At 48.6% G+C, this 24,276-nt stretch overlaps 1 protein-coding gene across 4 annotated transcripts in view; it reads right to left on the bottom strand.

Annotated features, from left to right (window-relative positions):
- LOC148476927 (uncharacterized) overlaps positions 1-24,276 on the bottom strand; it is a 160,754-nt gene that overhangs the window by 33,144 nt on the left and 103,334 nt on the right. The window contains exon 18 of one of the 4 annotated variants that reach the window (XM_088457510.1): positions 23,299-23,569. The exons of 2 other annotated variants lie outside the window; for them this stretch is intronic. In XM_088457510.1, the coding sequence (XP_088313636.1) occupies positions 23,299-23,569 (271 nt within the window). Of the gene's footprint in view, positions 1-23,298; positions 23,570-24,276 lie in introns of those variants that run through there. One more of the 4 variants, XM_088457512.1, reaches the window with a different exon arrangement.

Here is a 24,276-nt window from a genome sequence, read left to right as displayed (position 1 = left end):
CTGGCTTGACCGTTAAAGGGTGCTGTAACCCCAGAAAGTACACTCCAGTCCAAACCAAAAAAAATTTTTTTTTCTGTGTTTGTGAATTGTGTGCGCAGTAGCCGCACGTGCATCAACAAAGTAGTGCCAAGCGTGCGCCTGTGTCATAAGTAAAGGGACGGCTGGCTTGACCATTAAGGGTGCTGTAACCCCAGAAAGTACACTCCAGTCCAAACCAAAAAAAAAATTATTTTCTGTGTTTGTGAATTGTGTGCGCGGTAGCCGCACGTGCATCAACAAAGTAGTGCCAAGCGTGCGCCTGTGTCATAAGTAAAGGGCCGGCTGGCTTGACCGTTAAAGGGTGCTGTAACCCCCGAAAGTACACTCCAGTCCAAACCAAAAAAAAAATTATTTTCTGTGTTTGTGAATTGTGTGCGCAGTAGCCGCACGTGCATCAACAAAGTAGTGCCAAGCGTGCGCCTGTGTCATAAGTAAAGGGCCGGCTGGCTTGACCATTAAAGGGTGCTGTAACCCCCAAAGTACACTCCAGTCCAAACCAAAAAAAGAAATATTTTCTGTGTTTGTGAATTGTGTGCGCAGTAGCCGCACGTGCATCAACAAATTAGTGCCAAGCGTACGCCTGTGTCATAAGTAAAAGGCCGGTTGGCTTGACCGTTAAAGGGTGCTGTAAACCCCTAAAGTACACTCCAGTCCAAACCAAAAAAAAAATTATTTTCTGTTTTTGTGAATTGTGTGCGCAGTAGCCGCACGTGCATCAACAAAGTAGTGCCAAGCGTGCGCCTGTGTCATAAGTAAAGGGCCGGCTGGCTAGACCGTTAATGGGTGCTGTAACCCCCGAAAGTACACTCCAGTCCAAACCAAAAAAAAAATTATTTTCTGTGTCTGTGAATTGTGTGCGCAGTAGCCGCACGTGCATCAACAAAGTAGTACCAAGCGTGCGCCTGTGTCATAAGTAAAGGGCCGGCTGGCTTGACCGTTAAGGGTGCTGTAACCCCCGAAAGTACACTCCAGTCCAAACCAAAAAAAAAATTATTTTCTGTGTTTGTGAATTGTGTGCGCAGTAGCCGCACGTGCATCAACAAAGTAGTGCCAAGCGTGCGCCTGTGTCATAAGTAAAGGGCCGGCTGGCTTGACCGTTAAGGGTGCTGTAACCCCCAAAGTACACTCCAGTCCAAACCAAAAAAAAAATTATTTTCTGTGTTTGTGAATTGTGTGCGCAGTAGCCGCACGTGCATCAACAAAGTAGTGCCAAGCGTGCGCCTGTGTCATAAGTAAAGGGCCGGCTGGCTTGACCATTAAGGGTGCTGTAACCCCCGAAAGTACACTCCAGTCCAAACCCCAAAAAAAATTATTTTCTGTGTTTGTGAATTGTGTGCGCAGTAGCCGCACGTGCATCAACAAAGTAGTGCCAAGCGTGCGCCTGTGTCATAAGTAAAGGGCCGGCTGGCTTGACCGTTAAGGGTGCTGTAACCCCCAAAAGTACACTCCAGTCCAAACCCAAAAAAAAATTATTTTCTGTGTTTGTGAATTGTGTGCGCAGTAGCCGCACGTGCATCAACAAAGTAGTGCCAAGCGTGCGCCTGTGTCATAAGTAAAGGGCCGGCTTACTTGACCGTTAAAGGGTGCTGTAACCCCCAATGTACACTCCAGTCCAAACCAAAAAAAAAATTATTTTCTGTGTTTGTGAATTGTGTGCGCAGTAGCCGCACATGCATCAACAAAGTAGTGCCAAGCATGCGCCTGTGTCATAAGTAAAGGGCCGGCTGGCTTGACCGTTAAAGGGTTCTGTAACCCCCAAAGTACACTCCAAACCAAAAAAATATATATTTTCTGTGTTTGTGACTTGTGTGCACTGTGGCTGCACGTGCATCAACAAAGGAGCAGCGCCAAGCGTGCGCCTGTGTCCCATAAGTAAAGAGCCGGCTGGCTCATTTCTTAAAGGGTGGTGTAACCCACAAAGTGCACTACTCTCCAGCAAAAATAAAAAAATATTTACTGTGTTTGTGTGCGCTTTAGCCGCACGTATATATCAATATAACATAAATGGAGGACCAAACTATCTCCGATAAAAATAAAATAGGGAAAGATCAAGAACCACTTACTCCTAGTGCTGTTGCTGCTGCTGGGAGTTGTTCATCATCCCAGAGAGGAAGTAGGAACATCACTACTTTTACTAAACAATTGACCCTCCAACAGTCCCTAGCGATGAGGATGAAGTACGACAGCAGTCATCCTGAAGCAAAACGTATAACTGAGGCCTTGACTGCTATGTTGGTGTTAGACGTGCGTCCGGTATCCGCCATTAGTGCAGTGGGATTTAGACAATTGATGGAGGTAGTGTGTCCTCGGTTCCAAATCCCGTCTAGATTCCACCTGCATCCTCAAAGCAGCAGCGACAAGCGTGCGTCTGTCTGTTAAAGGGTGTTGTAACTCTCAAAGTGCTCCAAAAAATAAAAAATTTTTTTTAATGTGTTTGTGACTTGTGTGCGATGTAGCCGCACTTGCATCCTCAAAGCAGCAGCGACAAGCGTGCATCTGTCTGTTAAAGGGTCTTGACACCCTCAAAGTGTGCTACACAAACAATAAAAATATTCTTCTTCTTTTTTCTGTCTTTGTGAATTGTGTGGGCTGTAGCCGCACCTGCATCCTTAAAGCAGCAGCGACAAGCGTGCGTCTGTCTGTTAAAGGGTGGTGACACCCTCAAAGTGTGCTACACAAACAATAAAAATATTCTTCTTCTTTTTTCTGTCTTTGTGAATTGTGTGGGCTGTAGCCGCACCTGCATCCTTAAAGCAGCAGCGACAAGCGTGCGTCTGTCTGTTAAAGGGTGGTGTAACCCTCAAAGTGCGCTCCACAAACAATAAAAATATTCTTTTTTTTTTTCTGTCTTTGTGAATTGTGTGGGCTGTAGCCGCACTTGCATCCTCAAAGCAGCAGCGACAAGCGTACGTCAGTCTGTTAAAGGATTACATCGGTGACAGCATCCAAGTAGGCATGTCAGACAGTCCGTACCTGTACTGGCAGGAAAAAGAAGCAATTTGGAGGTCCCTGTACAAACTGGCTCTATTTTACCTGAGTTGCCCCCCCTCCAGTGTGTACTCCGAAAGAGTGTTTAGTGCAGCCGGGAACCTTGTCAGCGAAAGGCGTAGGAGGTTGCTTCCACAAAATGTGGAGAAGATGATGTTCATAAAATGAATTATCAACTCTTCCAGGGAGACCAGCCTCCAGAACCTACAGAGGGACCTGTGGTTCCAGCAGGGACGAATTAATACTCTGTGAGGATGAGGATGTACACACTGAAGAGGGTGAGGAATCGGTGGATGAGGAGGATGAGGATGACATCTTGCCTCCGTAGAGCCAGTTTGTGCAGGGACAGATTAATTGCCAGCTTGTTTTGTGGGGGCCCAAACGAACCAATCATTTCAGCCACAGTTGTGTGGCAGACCCTGGCGCTGAAATGATTGGTTTGTTAAAGTGTGCATGTCCTGTTTATACAACATAAGGGTGGGTGGGAGGGCCCAAGGACAATTCCATCTTGCACCTCTTTTTTTTCTTTGCATTATGTACAGTTTGGGGCCTAGTTTTTCAAACTGCCATCCTGTCTGCCACTGCAGTTTCAGGCCTAGATGGGTCACGTTTTTGTGCCGCCCACTCGTGTCGCTTAGCATAGTCATCCAGCTACCTCGGTGCAACCTTTTGGACATAAAAACACTATTGTGAGGTGTGAGGTGTTCAGAATAGACTGGAAATGAGTGGAAATTAAGGTTATTGAGGTTAATAATAGCATAGGAGCAGAAAAACCTAAAAATTCTGTGATTTTAGCTGTTTTTATGCTTTTTTTCAAAAAAATACAGATCCAAAACACAAAACCCAGAACCCAAAACACGGAAGGGTGGTTTTGGCAAAACCAATCCAGATCCAAAACACGAAGAAAGATCCAGATCCAAAACCAAAACACAAAACACGAAAAGTGGCCGGTGCACACCCCTAATACATACACATCTCTATCACTATATCACTACTGTTCCTGTAACCTCTCCTATTATATACACATCTCTATCACTATGGGCTCTATTTATTAACATTATTTTTAATAAAATAAAGTGAAAAAGGGTGTTTTCACACCCTTTTCACATTATTTTAGTTTCACCTGTAGTTATTACAGGGCAATTGGAGTAGAATTAGTAAAATTCTACTCCAACCCCTAATTATCACTTATTTTTTGTAAAGCAGATCGCATTTCCCATAATTGTAATGGGAAATGTGATCCGACCATAGTTACTAAAAATAAATTGTAAAAAAATACCTGGGGAAGCCCTGTGATAATAACGCCACCTGGAGGTGGCGTTATCCAGGGTCTCCCCCGGTTAACGGACTCCCACTCTGCTCTAACGGGGAGAGCAGAGCCGGGAGCCGGTCCCTGTAATCAGCTATGTGGTCTAAATAGACCGCAAGCTGATTGCAGTAAAAAAAAGAAAAAAAAAAATGAAACATTTTTTTTTTACTTACCTGAATCCAGGGACCGGTGATCGGGCCTCCGGTGATGGCTCCTCTCCGGTCAGCTGGTCTCCCACAGTGCACTGCTGCCCGGTCATCAGGTGATCGGGCCCCAGTGCAGTATGGGAGATCACCTGATCGGGAAGCCCGCAGAAGATCACCGGAGGCCAGGAGGATGCAGGTAAGTGTAATGAAGGGAGGGGGGTCGCGGGGGGGAGGGGGGGTCCGCAATAGTAGGGGCGGGGCTTAGCGCCGGGGCGGGGCTTAGCGCCATGGGGAGGTAGCAGTGACGGAGGGTCGGCGCATGCGAGGGCTCTTAGTCGTTGTATTTTTTCCGAAAATACCGCGACTAGAGTGCGGATGGGATCCGCAGGGACAGAGCTTTATCGCAAGCTCTGTCCCTGCAAGGGATTTATAGTAAATCCCTGTGATATTGCCTGAATTCGCAATGCGAATTCACTCGGTAATATCACACTACAATCCGCATTCAATATGCGGATTGTAGTAAATAGAGCCCTTTATCACTACTGTTCCTGTAACCTCTGCTATTATATACACACATATCTATCACTGTATCACTACTGTTCCTGTAACCTCTCCTATTATATACACACATCTCTATCACTATATCACTACTGCTCCTGTAACCTCTCCTATTATATACACATCTCTATCACTTTATCAGTACTGATCCTGTAACCTCTCCTATTATATACACATCTTTATTACTATATCACTACTCCTCCATGCTATAGATTACAGGAAGACACCATACGGCACTCCAGCTGCTGTGCAACTATACATCCCAGCATGCCCTGCAACAGTAACAGCAAAACTGTGGCAGGACATGATGGGACATGTAGTTCCACAGCAGCTGGAGTGTAGCATGTTTTCTACCCCTGATATTCTGTACATCCCCTCTGCTAATCCCCCTACATGTACTTCCCTCCTGCCATAGACACACAGCTCTCTACAGCTGTGTCCTGTCCATTCCCTGCCATTCCTGTATTACTCTCCTGCCATAGACACACACAGCTCTCTCTACATCTGTATCCTGTCCATCCCCTGCCATTCTTGACTGTATTTCCCTCCTGCCATAGACACACACAGCTCTCTACATCTGTATCCTGTCCATCCCCTGCCATTCCTGACTGTATTACCCTCCTGCCATAGACACACAGAGCTCTCTCTACATCTGTATCCTGTCCATCCCCTGTCATTCCTGACTGTATTACCCTCCAGCCATAGACACACACAGCTCTCTCTACATCTGTGTCCTGTCCATCCCCTGCCATTCCTGACTGTATTTCCCTCCTGCCATAGACACTCACAGCTCTCTCTACATCTGTATCCTGTCCATCCCCTGCCATTCCTGACTGTATTACTCTCCTGCCATAGACACACACAGCTCTCTCTACATCTGTATCCTGTCCATCCCCTGCCATTCCTGACTGTATTTCCCTCCTGCCATAGACACACACACAGCTCTCTCTACATCTGTATCCTGTCCATCCCCTGCCATTCCTGACTGTATTACCCTCCTGCCATAGACACACACAGCTCTCTCTACATCTGTATCCTGTCCATCCCCTGCCATCACTGACTGCATTTCCCTCCTGCCATAGACACACACAGCGCTCTCTACATCTGTATCCTGTCCATCCCGTCATTCCTGACTGTATTTCCCTCCTGCCATAGACACACACATCTCTCTACATCTGTATCCTGTCCATCCCCTGCCATTCCTGACTGTATTACTCTCCTGCCATAGACACACACAGCTCTCTCTACATCTCTATCCTGTCCATCCCCTGCCATCACTGACTGCATTTCCATCCTGCCATAGACACACACACACACACAGCGCTCTCTACATCTGTATCCTGTCCATCCCCTGTCATTCCTGACTGTATTTCCCTCCTGCCATAGACACACACATCTCTCTACATCTGTATCCTGTCCATCCCCTGCCATTCCTGACTGTATTACTCTCCTGCCATAGACACACACAGCTCTCTCTACATCTGTATTCTGTCCATTCCCTGCCATTCCTGACTGTAATTCCCTCCTGCCATAGACACACACAGCTCTCTCTACATCTGTATCCTGTCCATCCCCTGCCATTCCTCACTGTATTTCCCTCCTGCCATAGACACACACAGCTCTCTCTACATCTGTATACTGGGCCTGATTCAGAGCCGGACGCTATTTGCGCTCGCTCGTTCAGAAAAAGGGTCCGGCTATTTAAATAGAGTAATCGCTCTTTGCGGTTTGTTGACGCCTCTATGTCTGAGCGAGCGAACGAAACATGCGCTCGCTATTTTGTAAAGACGCCCCTTGGCCGTTCGCATCATACGTCATCTCCACTATTTATTAGCTTAATCGACTACATCGAAAGGCGTCTGAACCGCTCGCAGTGCTTGTGGTAGGTTTTACTTCCCGCAATCACTGAGAGCAGTTCAGGCTAAAAGACAACCAAGTGACGTGGTCGATGACGCTGCTTTGTTAATTATGCACACCCATTAAACGCCCGTTTTGACCGTTTGGCACGCCTGCGTTCGGATCTCCACTCCCCGTTTTCAAGCACCTTCCCCTGTTACCACTCACAAACGCCTCATTCTGTCACTCAAATTAGCAGGCCCTTGCTGTTTTGCGACCGCACGATTTTCGACCGCAATGACTGGTTGGCGCATGCGCATTACGACCCATAAGCATGCGCAGTTGTGCGAACATAGCTCAGAGGAACGAGCGGTCGCTTACGAGCGGCTCTGAATCAGGCCCTCTGTCCATTCCCTGCCATTCCTGACTGTATTACCCTCCTGCCATAGACACACACAGCTCTCTCTACATCTGTATCCTATCCATCCCCTGCCATTCCTGACTGTATTTCCCTCCTGCCATAGACACACACAGCTCTCTCTACATCTCTGTCCTGTCCATCCCCTGCCATTCCTGACTGTATTTCCCTCCTGCCATAGACACACACAGCTCTCTCTACATCTGTATCCTGTCCATCCCCTGCCATTCCTGACTGTATTTCCCTCCTGCCATAGACACACACAGCTCGCTACATCTGTATCCTGTCCATCCCCTGCCATTAATGACTGTATTACCCTCCTGCCATAGACACACACAGCTCTCTCTACATCTGTATCCTGTCCATCCCCTGCCATTCCTGACTGTATTTCCCTCCTGCAATAGACACACAGCTCTCTCTACATCTGTATCCTGTCCATCCCCTGCCATTCCTGACTGTATATCCCTCCTGCCATAGACACACACAGCTCTCTCTACATCTGTATCCTATCCATCCCCTGCCATTCCTGACTGTATTTCCCTCCTGCCATAGACACACACAGCTCTCTCTACATCTCTGTCCTGTCCATCCCCTGCCATTCCTGACTGTATTTCCCTCCTGTCATAGACACACACAGCTTTCTCTACATCTGTATCCTGTCCATCCCCTGCCATTCCTTACTGTATTTCCCTCCTGCCATAGACACACACAGCTCGCTACATCTGTATCCTGTCCATCCCCTGCTATTAATGACTGTATTACCCTCCTGCCATAGACACACACAGCTCTCTCTACATCTGTATCCTGTCCATCCCCTGCCATTCCTGACTGTATTTCCCTCCTGCCATAGACACACACAGCTCTCTACATCTGTATCCTGTCCATCCCCTGCCATTCCTGACTGTATTTCCCTCCTGCCATAGACACACACAGCGCTCTCTACATCTGTATCCTGTCCATCCCCTGCCATTCCTGACTGTATTTCCCTCCTGTCATAGACACACACAGCTTTCTCTACATCTGTATCCTGTCCATCCCCTGCCATTCCTTACTGTATTTCCCTCCTGCCATAGACACACACAGCTCGCTACATCTGTATCCTGTCCATCCCCTGCTATTAATGACTGTATTACCCTCCTGCCATAGACACACACAGCTCTCTCTACATTCATATCCTGTCCATCCCCTGCCATTCCTGACTGTATTTCCCTCCTGCCATAGACACACACAGCTCTCTACATCTGTATCCTGTCCATCCCCTGCCATTCCTGACTGTATTTCCCTCCTGCCATAGACACACACAGCGCTCTCTACATCTGTATCCTGTCCATCCCCTGCCATTCCTGACTGTATTTCCCTCCTGTCATAGACACACACAGCTTTCTCTACATCTGTATCCTGTCCATCCCGTGCCATTCCTGACTGTAATTCCCTCCTGCCATAGACACACACAGCTCTCTCTACATCTGTATCCTGTCCATCCCCTGCCATTCCTCACTGTATTTCCCTCCTGCCATAGACACACACAGCTCTCTCTACATCTGTATACTGGGCCTGATTCAGAGCCGGACGCTATTTGCGCTCGCTCGTTCAGAAAAAGGGTCCGGCTATTTAAATAGAGTAATCGCTCTTTGCGGTTTGTTGACGCCTCTATGTCTGAGCGAGCGAACGAAACATGCGCTCGCTATTTTGTAAAGATGCCCCTTGGCCGTTCGCATCATACGTCATCTCCACTATTTATTAGCTTAATTGACTACATCGAAAGGCGTCTGAACCGCTCGCAGTGCTTGTGGTAGGTTTTACTTCCCGCAATCACTGAGAGCAGTTCAGGCTAAAAGACAACCAAGTGACGTGGTCGATGACGCTGCTTTGTTAATTATGCACACCCATTAAACGCCCGTTTTGACCGTTTGGCACGCCTGCGTTCGGATCTCCACTCCCCGTTTTCAAGCACCTTCCCCTGTTACCACTCACAAACGCCTCATTCTGTCACTCAAATTAGCAGGCCCTTGCTGTTTTGCGACCGCACGATTTTCGACCGCAATGACTGGTTGGCGCATGCGCATTACGACCCATAAGCATTCGCAGTTGTGCGAACATAGCTCAGAGGAACGAGCGGTCGCTTACGAGCGGCTCTGAATCAGGCCCTCTGTCCATTCCCTGCCATTCCTGACTGTATTACCCTCCTGCCATAGACACACACAGCTCTCTCTACATCTGTATCCTATCCATCCCCTGCCATTCCTGACTGTATTTCCCTCCTGCCATAGACACACACAGCTCTCTCTACATCTCTGTCCTGTCCATCCCCTGCCATTCCTGACTGTATTTCCCTCCTGTCATAGACACACACAGCTTTCTCTACATCTGTATCCTGTCCATCCCCTGCCATTCCTGACTGTATTTCCCTCCTGCCATAGACACACACAGCTCTCTCTACATCTGTATCCTGTCCATCCCCTGCCATTCCTGACTGTATTTCCCTCCTGCCATAGACACACACAGCTCGCTACATCTGTATCCTGTCCATCCCCTGCCACTAATGACTGTATTACCCTCCTGCCATAGACTCACACAGCTCTCTCTATATCTGTATCCTGTCCATCCCCTGCCATTCCTGACTGTATTTCCCTCCAGCCATAGACACACAGCTCTCTCTACATCTGTATCCTGTCCATCCCCTGCCATTCCTGACTGTATATCCCTCCTGCCATAGACACACACAGCTCTCTCTACATCTGTATCCTATCCATCCCCTGCCATTCCTGACTGTATTTCCCTCCTGCCATAGACACACACAGCTCTCTCTACATCTCTGTCCTGTCCATCCCCTGCCATTCCTGACTGTATTTCCCTCCTGTCATAGACACACACAGCTTTCTCTACATCTGTATCCTGTCCATCCCCTGCCATTCCTTACTGTATTTCCCTCCTGCCATAGACACACACAGCTCGCTACATCTGTATCCTGTCCATCCCCTGCCATTATTGACTGTATTACCCTCCTGCCATAGACACACACAGCTCTCTCTACATCTGTATCCTGTCCATCCCCTGCCATTCCTGACTGTATTTCCCTCCTGCCATAGACACACACAGCTCTCTCTACATCCGTATCCTGTCCATCCCCTGCCATTCATGACTGTATTTCCATCCTGCCATAGACAAACACAGCTCTTACTACATCCATATCCTGTCCATCCCCTGCCATTCCTGACTGTATTTCCCTCCTGCCATAGACACACAGCTCTCTCTACATCTGTATCCTGTCCATCCCCTGCCATTAATGACTGTATTACCCTCCTGCCATAGACTCACACAGCTCTCTCTATATCTGTATCCTGTCCATCCCCTGCCATTCCTGACTGTATTTCCCTCCTGCCATAGACACACAGCTCTCTCTACATCTGTATCCTGTCCATCCCCTGCCATTCCTGACTGTATATCCCTCCTGCCATAGACACACACAGCTCTCTCTACATCTGTATCCTATCCATCCCCTGCCATTCCTGACTGTATTTCCCTCCTGCCATAGACACACACAGCTCTCTCTACATCTCTGTCCTGTCCATCCCCTGCCATTCCTGACTGTATTTCCCTCCTGTCATAGACACACACAGCTTTCTCTACATCTGTATCCTGTCCATCCCCTGCCATTCCTTACTGTATTTCCCTCCTGCCATAGACACACACAGCTCGCTACATCTGTATCCTGTCCATCCCCTGCCATTATTGACTGTATTACCCTCCTGCCATAGACACACACAGCTCTCTCTACATCTGTATCCTGTCCATCCCCTGCCATTCCTGACTGTATTTCCCTCCTGCCATAGACACACACAGCTCTCTCTACATCCGTATCCTGTCCATCCCCTGCCATTCCTGACTGTATTTCCATCCTGCCATAGACAAACACAGCTCTCTCTACATCCATATCCTGTCCATCCCCTGCCATTCCTGACTGTATTTCCCTCCTGCCATAGACACACAGCTCTCTCTACATCTGTATCCTGTCCATCCCCTGCCATTCCTGACTGTATATCCCTCCTGCCATAGACACACACAGCTCTCTCTACATCTGTATCCTATCCATCCCCTGCCATTCCTGACTGTATTTCCCTCCTGCCATAGACACACACAGCTCTCTCTACATCTCTGTCCTGTCCATCCCCTGCCATTCCTGACTGTATTTCCCTCCTGTCATAGACACACACAGCTTTCTCTACATCTGTATCCTGTCCATCCCCTGCCATTCCTGACTGTATTTCCCTCCTGCCATAGACACACACAGCTCGCTACATCTGTAATCTGTTCATCCCCTGCCATTAATGACTGTATTACCCTCCTGCCATAGACACACACAGCTCTCTCTACATCTGTATCCTGTCCATCCCCTGCCATTCCTGACTGTATTTCCCTCCTGCCATAGACACACACAGCTCTCTCTACATCCATATCCTGTCCATCCCCTGCCATTCCTGACTGTATTTCCCTCCTGCCATAGACACACACAGCTCTCTACATCTGTATCCTGTCCATCCCCTGCCATTCCTGACTGTATTTCCCTCCTGCCATAGACACACACAGCTCTCTCTACATCTGTATCCTGTCCATCCCCTGCCATTCCTGATTGTATGTCCCTCCTGTCATAGACACATCCAGCTTTCTCTACATCTGTATCCTGTCCATCCCCTGTCATTCCTTACTGTATTTCCCTCCTGCCATAGACACACACAGCTCGCTACATCTGTATCCTGTCCATACCCTGCCATTCCTGACTGTATTTCCCTCCTGCCATAGACACACACAGCTCTCTCTACATCTGTATCCTGTCCATCCTCTGCCATTCCTGACTGTATTATCCTCCTGCCATAGACACACACAGCTCTCTCTACATCTTAATCCTGTCCATCCCCTGCCATTCCTGACTGCATTACTCTCCTGCCATAGACACACACAGCTCTCTCTACATCTGTATCCTGTCCATCCCCTGCCATTCCTGCCTGTAATTCCCTCCTTCTAATAGAAACACACAGCTCTCTCTGCATCTGTATCCAGTCCATCCCCTGCCATTCTTGACAGTATTTCTCTCTCACCATAGACACACACAGCTCTCTCTACATCTGTATTCTGTCCATTCCCTGCCATTCCTGACTGTACTTCCCTCCTGCCATAGACACACACAGCTCTCTCTATATCTGTATCCTGTCCATCCCCTGCCATTCCTGACTGTATTTCCCTCCTGCCATAGACACACACAGCTCTCTACATCTGTATCCTGTCCATCCCCTGCCATTCCTGACTGTATTTCCCTCCTGCCATAGACACACAGAGCTCTCTCTACATCTGTATCCTGTCCATCCCATCATTCCTGACTGTATTGCCCTCCAGCCATAGACACACACAGCTCTCTCTACATCTGTGTCCTGTCCATCCCCTGCCATTCCTGACTGTATTTCCCTCCTGCCATAGACACATACAGCTCTCTCTACATCTGTATCCTGTCCATCCCCTGCCATTCCTGACTGTATTACTCTCCTGCCATAGACACACACAGCTCTCTCTACATCTGTATCCTGTCCATCCCCTGCCATTCCTGACTGTATTTCCCTCCTGCTATAGACACACACACAGCTCTCTCTACATCTGTATCCTGTCCATCCCCTGCCATTCCTGACTGTATTTCCCTCCTGCCATAGACACACACAGCGCTCTCTACATCTGTATCCTGTCCATCCCCTGCCATTCCTGACTGTATTTCCCTCCTGTCATAGACACACACAGCTTTCTCTACATCTGTATCCTGTCCATCCCCTGCCATTCCTGACTGTATTTCCCTCCTGCCATAGACACACACAGCTCTCTCTACATCTGTATCCTGTCCATCCCCTGCCATTCCTGACTGTATTTCCCTCCTGTCATAGACACACACAGCTTTCTCTACATCTGTATCCTGTCCATCCCCTGCCATTCCTTACTGTATTTCCCTCCTGCCATAGGCACACACAGCTCTCTCTACATCTGTATCCTGTCCATCCCCTGCCATTCCTAACTGTATTTCCCTCCTGCCATAGACACACACAGCTCGCTACATCTATATCCTGTCCATCCAAAGCCATTAATGACTGTATTACCCTCCTGCCATAGACACACACAGCTCTCTCTACATCTGTATCCTGTCCATCCCCTGCCATTCCTGACTGTATTTCCCTCCTGCCATAGACACACACAGCTCTCTCTACATCCATATCCTGTCCATCCCCTGCCATTCCTGACTGTATTTCCCTCCTGTCATAGACACACACAGCTTTCTCTACATCTGTATCCTGTCCATCCCCTGCCATTCCTTACTGTATTTCCCTCCTGCCATAGACACACACAGCTCTCTCTACATCTGTATCCTGTCCATCCCCTGCCATTCCTGACTGTATTTCCCTCCTGCCATAGACACACACAGCTCGCTACATCTGTATCCTGTCCATCCCCTGCCATTAATGACTGTATTACCCTCCTGCCATAGACACACACAGCTCTCTCTACAGCTGTATCTTGTCCATCCCCTGCCATTCCTGACTGTATTTCCCTCCTGCCATAGACACACACAGCTCTCTCTACATCCATATCCTGTCCATCCCCTGCCATTCCTGACTGTATATCCCTCCTGCCATAGACACACACAGCTCTCTACATCTGTATCCTGTCCATCCCCTGCCATTCCTGACTGTATTTCCCTCCTGTCATAGACACACACAGCTTTCTCTACATCTATATCCTGTCCATCCCCTGCCATTCCTTACTGTATTTCCCGCCTGCCATAGACACACACAGCTCGCTACATCTGTATCCTGTCCATACCCTGCCATTCCTGACTGTATTTCCCTCCTGCCATAGACACACACAGCTCTCTCTACATCTGTATCCTGTCCATCCTCTGCCATTCCTGACTGTATTACCCTCCTGCCATAGACACACACAGCTCTCTCTACATCTTAATCCTGTCCATCCCCTGCCATTCCTGACTGTTTTTCCCTTCTGCCATAGACACACACAGCTCTCTTTCTACATCTGAATCCTGTCCATCCCCTGCCATTCCTGACTGTATTTCCCTCCTGCCATAGACACACACAGCTCTCTCTCTACATCTGAATCCTGTCCATCCCCTGCCATTCCTGACTGCATTTCCCTCCTGCCATAGACACACACAGCGCTCTCTACATCTGAATCCTTTCCATCCCCTGCCATTCCTGACTGCATTTCCCTCCTGCCATAGACACACACAGCGCTCTCTACATCTGTATCCTGTCCATCCCCTGTCCTTCCTGACTGTATTTCCCTCCTGTCATAGACACATACAGCTCTCTCTACATCTATATCCTGTCCATTACCTACCATTCCTGACTGCATTTCTCTCCTGCCATAGACACACACAGCTCTCTCTGCATCTGTATCCTGTCCATCCCCTGCCATTCTTGACTGTATTTCTCTCCCGCCATAGACACACACAGCTCTCTCTACATCTGTATCCTGTCCATCCCCTGCCATTCCTGACTGTATTTCCCTCCTGTCAAAGACACACACAGCTTTCTCTACATCTGTATCCTGTCCATCCCCTGCCATTCCTTACTGTATTTCCCTCCTGCCATAGACACACACAGCTCTCTCTACATCTGTATCCTGTCCATCCCCTGCCATTCCTGACTGTATTTCCCTCCTGTCAAAGACACACACAGCTTTCTCTACATCTGTATCCTGTCCATCCCCTGCCATTCCTTACTGTATTTCCCTCCTGCCATAGACACACACAGCTCGCTACATCTGTATCCTGTCCATACCCTGCCATTCCTGACTGTATTTCCCTCCTGCCATAGACACACACAGCTCTCTCTACATCTGTATCCTGTCCATCCTCTGCCATTCCTGACTGTATTACCCTCCTGCCATAGACACACACAGCTCTCTCTACATCTTAATCCTGTCCATCCCCTGCCATTCCTGACTGTATTTCCCTCCTGCCATAGACACACACAGCTCTCTCTCTACATCTGAATCCTGTCCATCCCCTGCCATTCCTGACTGCATTTCCCTCCTGCCATAGACACACACAGCGCTCTCTACATATGTATCCTGTCCATCCCCTGTCATTCCTGACTGTATTTCCCTCCTATCATAGACACATACAGCTCTCTCTATATCTATATCCTGTCCATCCCCTACCATTCCTGACTGCATTTCCCTCCTGCCATAGACACACACAGCTCTCTCTACATCTGTATCCTGTCCATCCCCTGCCATTCCTGACTGCATTACTCTCCTGCCATAAATACACACAGCTCTCTCTACATCTGTATCCTGTCCATCCCATGCCATTCCTCACAATATTTCCCTCCTGCCATAGACACACACAGCTCTCTCTACATCTGTATCCTGTCCATCCCCTGCCATTCCTGACTGTATTTCTCTCCTGCCATAGACACACACAGTTCTCTCTACATCTGTATTCTGGGCCTGATTCAGAGCCGGACGCTATTTGCGCTCGCTCCTTCAGAAAAAGGGGCCGGCTATTTAAATAGATCGCTCACTCTTTGCGGTCTGTTGACGCCTCTATGTCTGAGCGAGCGAACGAATCATGCGCTCGCTATTTTGTAAAGACGCCCCTTGGCCGTTCGCATCATACGTCATCTTCGCTATTTATTAGATTATTCGAGTACATCGAAAGGAGTCTGAACCACTCGCAGTGCTTGTGGTAGGTTTTACTTCCCGCAATCACTGCGAGCAGTTGAGGCTAAAAGACAACCAAGAGACGTTGTCGATGACGCTGCTTTGTTAATTATGCACACCCATTAAACGCCCGTTTTGACCGTTTGGCACGCCTGCGTTTGGATCTCCACTCTCCGTTTTCAAGCACCTTCCCCTGTTACCACTCACAAACGCCTCATTCTGTCACTCAAATTAGCAGGCCCTTGCTGTTTTGTAAGCGCACAATTTCTGACCGCAATGACTGGTTGGCGCATGCGCATTACGACCCATACGCATGCGCAGTTGTGCGAACATAGCTCAGAGCGAACGAGCGGCCGCTTACGAGCGGCTCTGAATCAGGCCCTCTGTCCATTCCCTGCCATTCCTGACTGTATTTCCCTCCTGCCATAGACACACACAGCTCGCTACATCTGTAATCTGTCCATCCCCTGCCATTAATGACTGTATTACCCTCCTGCCATAGACACACACAGCTCTCTCTACATCTGTATCCTGTCCATCCCCTGCCATTCCTGACTGTATTTCCCTCCTGCCATAGACACACACAGCTCTCTCTACATCCATATCCTGTCCATCCCCTGCCATTCCTGACTGTATTTCCCTCCTGCCATAGACACACACAGCTCTCTACATCTGTATCCTGTCCATCCCCTGCCATTCCTGACTGTATTTCCCTCCTGCCATAGACACACACAGCTCTCTCTACATCTGTATCCTGTCCATCCCCTGCCATTCCTGACTGTATGTCCCTCCTGTCATAGACACACACAGCTTTCTCTACATCTGTATCCTGTCCATCCCCTGTCATTCCTTACTGTATTTCCCTCCTGCCATAGACACACACAGCTCGCTACATCTGTATCCTGTCCATACCCTGCCATTCCTGACTGTATTTCCCTCCTGCCATAGACACACACAGCTCTCTCTACATCTGTATCCTGTCCATCCTCTGCCATTCCTGACTGTATTATCCTCCTGCCATAGACACACACAGCTCTCTCTACATCTTAATCCTGTCCATCCCCTGCCATTCCTGACTGCATTACTCTCCTGCCATAGACACACACAGCTCTCTCTACATCTGTATCCTGTCCATCCCCTGCCATTCCTGCCTGTAATTCCCTCCTGCCATAGAAACACACAGCTCTCTCTGCATCTGTATCCAGTCCATCCCCTGCCATTCTTGACAGTATTTCTCTCTCGCCATAGACACACACAGCTCTCTCTACATCTGTATTCTGTCCATTCCCTGCCATTCCTGACTGTACTTCCCTCCTGCCATAGACACACACAGCTCTCTCTATATCTGTATCCTGTCCATCCCCTGCCATTCCTCTCAATATTTCCCTCCTGCCATAGACACACACAGCTCTCTCTACATCCATATCCTGTCCATCCCCTGCCATTCCTGACTGTATTTCCCTCCTGCCATAGACACACACAGCTCTCTACATCTGTATCCTGTCCATCCCCTGCCATTCCTGACTGTATTTCCCTCCTGCCATAGACACACAGAGCTCTCTCTACATCTGTATCCTGTCCATCCCGTCATTCCTGACTGTATTACCCTCCAGCCATAGACACACACAGCTCTCTCTACATCTGTGTCCTGTCCATCCCCTGCCATTCCTGACTGTATTTCCCTCCTGCCATAGACACATACAGCTCTCTCTACATCTGTATCCTGTCCATCCCCTGCCATTAATGACTGTATTACCCTCCTGCCATAGACACACACAGCTCTCTCTACAGCTGTATCCTGTCCATCCCCTGTCATTCCTGACTGTATTTCCCTCCTGCCATAGACACACACAGCTCTCTCTACATCCATATCCTGTCCATCCCCTGCCATTCCTGACTGTATATCCCTCCTGCCATAGACACACACAGCTCTCTACATCTGTATCCTGTCCATCCCCTGCCATTCCTGACTGTATTTCCCTCCTGTCATAGACACACACAGCTTTCTCTACATCTATATCCTGTCCATCCCCTGCCATTCCTTACTGTATTTCCCGCCTGCCATAGACACACACAGCTCGCTACATCTGTATCCTGTCCATACCCTGCCATTCCTGACTGTATTTCCCTCCTGCCATAGACACACACAGCTCTCTCTACATCTGTATCCTGGCCATCCTCTGCCATTCCTGACTGTATTACCCTCCTGCCATAGACACACACAGCTCTCTCTACATCTTAATCCTGTCCATCCCCTGCCATTCCTGACTGTATTTCCCTTCTGCCATAGACACACACAGCTCTCTTTCTACATCTGAATCCTGTCCATCCCCTGCCATTCCTGACTGTATTTCCCTCCTGCCATAGACACACACAGCTCTCTCTCTACATCTGAATCCTGTCCATCCCCTGCCATTCCTGACTGCATTTCCCTCCTGCCATAGACACACACAGCGCTCTCTACATCTGAATCCTTTCCATCCCCTGCCATTCCTGACTGCATTTCCCTCCTGCCATAGACACACACAGCGCTCTCTACATCTGTATCCTGTCCATCCCCTGTCCTTCCTGACTGTATTTCCCTCCTGTCATAGACACATACAGCTCTCTCTACATCTATATCCTGTCCATTACCTACCATTCCTGACTGCATTTCTCTCCTGCCATAGACACACACAGCTCTCTCTGCATCTGTATCCTGTCCATCCCCTGCCATTCTTGACTGTATTTCTCTCCCGCCATAGACACACACAGCTCTCTCTACATTTGTATCCTGTCCATCCCCTGCCATTCCTGACTGTATTTCCCTCCTGTCAAAGACACACACAGCTTTCTCTACATCTGTATCCTGTCCATCCCCTGCCATTCCTTACTGTATTTCCCTCCTGCCATAGACACACACAGCTCTCTCTACATCTGTATCCTGTCCATCCCCTGCCATTCCTGACTGTATTTCCCTCCTGTCAAAGACACACACAGCTTTCTCTACATCTGTATCCTGTCCATCCCCTGCCATTCCTTACTGTATTTCCCTCCTGCCATAGACACACACAGCTCGCTACATCTGTATCCTGTCCATACCCTGCCATTCCTGACTGTATTTCCCTCCTGCCATAGACACACACAGCTCTCTCTACATCTGTATCCTGTCCATCCTCTGCCATTCCTGACTGTATTACCCTCCTGCCATAGACACACACAGCTCTCTCTACATCTTAATCCTGTCCATCCCCTGCCATTCCTGACTGTATTTCCCTCCTGCCATAGACACACACAGCTCTCTCTCTACATCTGAATCCTGTCCATCCCCTGCCATTCCTGACTGCATTTCCCTCCTGCCATTGACACACACAGCGCTCTCTACATCTATATCCTGTCCATCCCCTGCCATTCCTGACTGCATTTCCCTCCTGCCATAGACACACACAGCGCTCTCTACATATGTATCCTGTCCATCCCCTGTCATTCCTGACTGTATTTCCCTCCTATCATAGACACATACAGCTCTCTCTATATCTATATCCTGTCCATCCCCTACCATTCCTGACTGCATTTCCCTCCTGCCATAGACACACACAGCTCTCTCTACATCTGTATCCTGTCCATCCCCTGCCATTCCTGACTGCATTACTCTCCTGCCATAAATACACACAGCTCTCTCTACATCTGTATCCTGTCCATCCCATGCCATTCCTCACAATATTTCCCTCCTGCCATAGACACACACAGCTCTCTCTACATCTGTATCCTGTCCATCCCCTGCCATTCCTGACTGTATTTCTCTCCTGCCATAGACACACACAGCTCTCTCTACATCTGTATTCTGGGCCTGATTCAGAGCCGGACGCTATTTGCGCTCGCTCGTTCAGAAAAAGGGGCCGGCTATTTAAATAGATCGCTCACTCTTTGCGGTCTGTTGACGCCTCTATGTCTGAGCGAGCGAACGAATCATGCGCTCGCTATTTTGTAAAGACGCCCCTTGGCCGTTCGCATCATACGTCATCTTCGCTATTTATTAGATTATTCGAGTACATCGAAAGGAGTCTGAACCACTCGCAGTGCTTGTGGTAGGTTTTACTTCCCGCAATCACTGCGAGCAGTTGAGGCTAAAAGACAACCAAGAGACGTTGTCGATGACGCTGCTTTGTTAATTATGCACACCCATTAAACGCCCGTTTTGACCGTTTGGCACGCCTGCGTTCGGATCTCCACTCTCCGTTTTCAAGCACCTTCCCGTTACCACTCACAAACGCCTCATTCTGTCACTCAAATTAGCAGGCCCTTGCTGTTTTGCAAGCGCACAATTTCTGACCGCAATGACTGGTTGGCGCATGCGCATTACGACCCATACGCATGCGCAGTTGTGCGAACATAGCTCAGAGCGAACGAGCGGCCGCTTACGAGCGGCTCTGAATCAGGCCCTCTGTCCATTCCCTGCCATTCCTGACTGTATTTCCCTCCTGCCATAGACACACACTGCTCTCTCTACATCTGTATCCTGTCCATCCCCTGCCATTCCTGACTGTATTACCCTCCTGCCATAGACACACACAGCTCTCTCTACATCTGTATCCTGTCCATCCCCTGCCATTCCTGACTGTATTTCCCTAATGCCATAGACACTCACAGCTTTCTACATCTGTATCCTGTCCATCCCCTGCCATTCCTGACTGTATTTCCCTCCTGTCATAGACACACACAGCTTTCTCTACATCTGTATCCTGTCCATCCCCTGCCATTCCTTACTGTATTTCCCTCCTGCCATAGACACACACAGCTCGCTACATCTGTACCCTGTCCATACCCTGCCCTTCCTGACTGTATTTCCCTCCTGCCATAGACACACACTGCTCTCTCTACATCTGTATCCTGTCCATCCTCTGACATTCCTGACTGTATTACCCTCCTGCCATAGACACACACAGCTCTCTCTACATCTTAATCCTGTCCGTCCCCTGCCATTCCTGACTGTATTTCCCTCCTGCCATAGACACACACAGCTCTCTCTCTACATCAGAATCATGTCCATCCCCTGCCATTCCTGACTGCATTTCCCTCCTGCCATAGACACACACAGCGCTCTCTACATCTGTATCCTGTCCATCCCCTGCCATTCCTGACTGCATTTCCCTCCTGCCATAGACACATACAGCTCTCTCTACATCTATATCCTGTCCATCCCCTACCATTCCTGACTGCATTTCCCTCCTGCCATAGACACACACAGCGCTCTCTACATCTGTATCCTGTCCATCCCCTGTCATTCCTGACTGTATTTCCCTCCTGTCATAGACACATACAGCTCTCTCTACATCTATATCCTGTCCATCCCCTACCATTCCTGACTGCATTTCCCTCCTGCCATAGACACACACAGCGCTCTCTACATCTGTATCCTGTCCATCCCCTGTCATTCCTGACTGTATTTCCCTCCTGTCATAGACACATACTGCTCTCTCGACATCTATATCCTGTCCATCCCCTACCATTCCTGACTGCATTTCCCTCCTGCCATAGACACACACAGCTCTCTCTACATCTGTATTCTGGGCCTGATTCAGAGCCGGACGCTATTTGCGCTCGCTCGTTCAGAAAAAGGGTCCGGCTATTTAAATAGATTGCTCGCTCTTTGCGGTCTGTTGACGCCTCTATGTCTGAGCGAGCGAACGAATCATGCGCTCGCTATTTTGTAAAGACGCCCCTTGGCCGTTTGCATCATACGTCATCTTCGCTATTTATTAGATTAATCGAGTACATCGAAAGGCGTCTGAACCGCTCGCAGTGCTTGTGGTAGGTTTTACTTCCCGCAATCACTGCGAGCAGTTGAGGCTAAAAGACAACCAAGTGACGTTGTCGATGACGCTGCTTTGTTAATTATGCACACCCATTAAACGCCCGTTTTGACCGTTTGGCACGCCTGCGTTCGGATCTCCACTCTCCGTTTTCAAGCACCTTCCCCTGTTACCACTCACAAACGCCTCATTCTGTCACTCAAATTAGCAGGCCCTTGCTGTTTTGCAAGCGCACGATTTCTGACCGCAATGACTGGTTGGCGCATGCGCATTACGACCCATATGCATGCGCAGTTGTGCGAACATAGCTCAGAGCGAACGAGCGGCCGCTTACGAGCGGCTCTGAATCAGGCCCTCTGTCCATTCCCTGCCATTCCTGACTATATTACCCTCCTGCCATAGACCCACACAGCTCTCTCTACATCTGTATCCTGTCCATCCCCTGCCATTCCTGACTGTATTTCCCTCCTGCCATAGACACACACAGCTGTCTCTACATCTGTATCCTGTCCATCCCCTGCCATTCCTGACTGTATTTCCCTCCTGCCATAGACACACACAGCTCTCTCTACATCTGTATCCTGTCCATCCCCTGCCATTCCTGACTGTATTACCCTCCTGCCATAGACACACACAGCTCTCTCTACATCTGTATCCTGTCCATCCCCTGCCATTCCTGACTGTATTTCCCTCCTGCCATAGACACACACAGCTCTCTACATCTGTATCCTGTCCATCCCCTGCCATTCCTGACTGTATTACCCTCCTGCCATAGTCACACATAGCTCTCTCTACATCTGTATCCTGTCCATCCCCTGCCATTCCTGACTGTATTTCCCTCCTGCCATAGACACACACAGCTCTCTCTACATCTGTATCCTGTCCATCCCCTACCATTCCTGACTGTATTACCCTCCTGCCATAGTCACACATAGCTCTCTCTACATCTGTATCCTGTCCATCCCCTGCCATTCCTGACTGTATTTCCCTCCTGCCATAGACACACACAGCTCTCTACATCTGTATCCTGTCCATCCCCTGCCATTCCTGACTGTATTACCCTCCTGCCATAGACACACGCAGCTCTCTCTACATCTGTGTCCTGTCCATCCCCTGCCATTCCTGACTGTATTTCCCTCCTGCCATAGACACACACAGCTCTCTCTACATCTGTATCCTGTCCATCCCTTGCCATTCCTGACTGTATTACCCTCCTGCCATAGACACACGCAGCTCTCTCTACATCTGTGTCCTGTCCATCCCCTGCCATTCCTGACTGTATTTCCCTCCTGCCATAGACACACACAGCTCTCTCTACATCTGTATCCTGTCCATCCCCTGCCATTACTGACTGTATTACCCTCCTGCAATAGATACACACAGCTCTCTCTACATCTGTATTCTGTGCAGCTCACACTGTAATATGCAGCCCACTTATAGATCTAATGTACAGGGCTCTCTGTAGTATAATCCACAATCATCCCATAAACTGACCGGAGTTGTTTTGCCAGCTCCTGCAGATCCATGCTCTCCAGCACATGGCCAGTGACAGTCGGTGCTTTCTCCTTTGTGTAGTGGAGGATCATGAGGTTTGCCACCTGTGTACAATTAGCATGTTCCAGCTGTTTCTCATACAGTGCTTTGTATTCATAACTGCTTAGATAATCTTCATTTTTCAAATAGTTTTTAAAAAGTTCAAAGTCTTCTGTTTTCAGCTTTTGGAGAATTCCCCGAACGATCTCCTCATGTGTGATAGCCATTTCCCCTAGTGACAGTAAGCAGAGGGAGGAGAATGTTTGCCTGAGGTATATACTGTACTATTGTGTCTGTTCTCTTTCACTTTCACGTCTTCAGTTTATTTTTAGCAACCCATTTCCTGGAGAGGAGTTGTGTCGTCATCTCAAAGCACTCACCATGTAAATTCCATAATTGTCACATGGGCAGTGTAACTGGATCACATCCAGAACATCAGGGGCCCTTAGGGCTTGTCTAGTGCTTATGAAGTGCTAAAACCTCCCTCTACTCCCCTAAAAACACCCTAGAACTGCCACATACACACCCGAAATAAAGCACCCAGGGGAGAGAGGCCGTACTTCCTGCCAGCTGTGACTGCCCAGACAAATTCTGGACATTTAAGAGATAAATAATACTGAGTGCAACAACGCCTATATAACTATATTAGAGATGTGCACAGCCCCATGTGTTTTGGATCTGTATAAAAAAAAAACAGTTAAAATCATGTCATTTGGACATATTACATGCAATCCAAAACCCGAGTTCAGTTTATAAATCCAAGTTCCGAACTGATGCAGAACCGAACTGGGACTCGACGAAGAACCCCAAAGTGATTCTGAACTCTGACTCGGTTGGTCTCAAATTTGTCTGCTCTCTGGGAACTGGACTCGCACAGCTATTAAAGCATCTCTTTATAGAAAAAGTAGTGTGATTTATTAGCTGCATGCCTACATGCTA

This window comes from Taudactylus pleione, unplaced genomic scaffold (assembly GCF_031769625.1).
Source record: "Taudactylus pleione unplaced genomic scaffold, aTauple2 ptg000762l, whole genome shotgun sequence".
NCBI classification, from domain to species: domain Eukaryota; kingdom Metazoa; phylum Chordata; class Amphibia; order Anura; family Myobatrachidae; genus Taudactylus; species Taudactylus pleione.
This window is presented reverse-complemented; position numbering and strand designations above follow the sequence as displayed.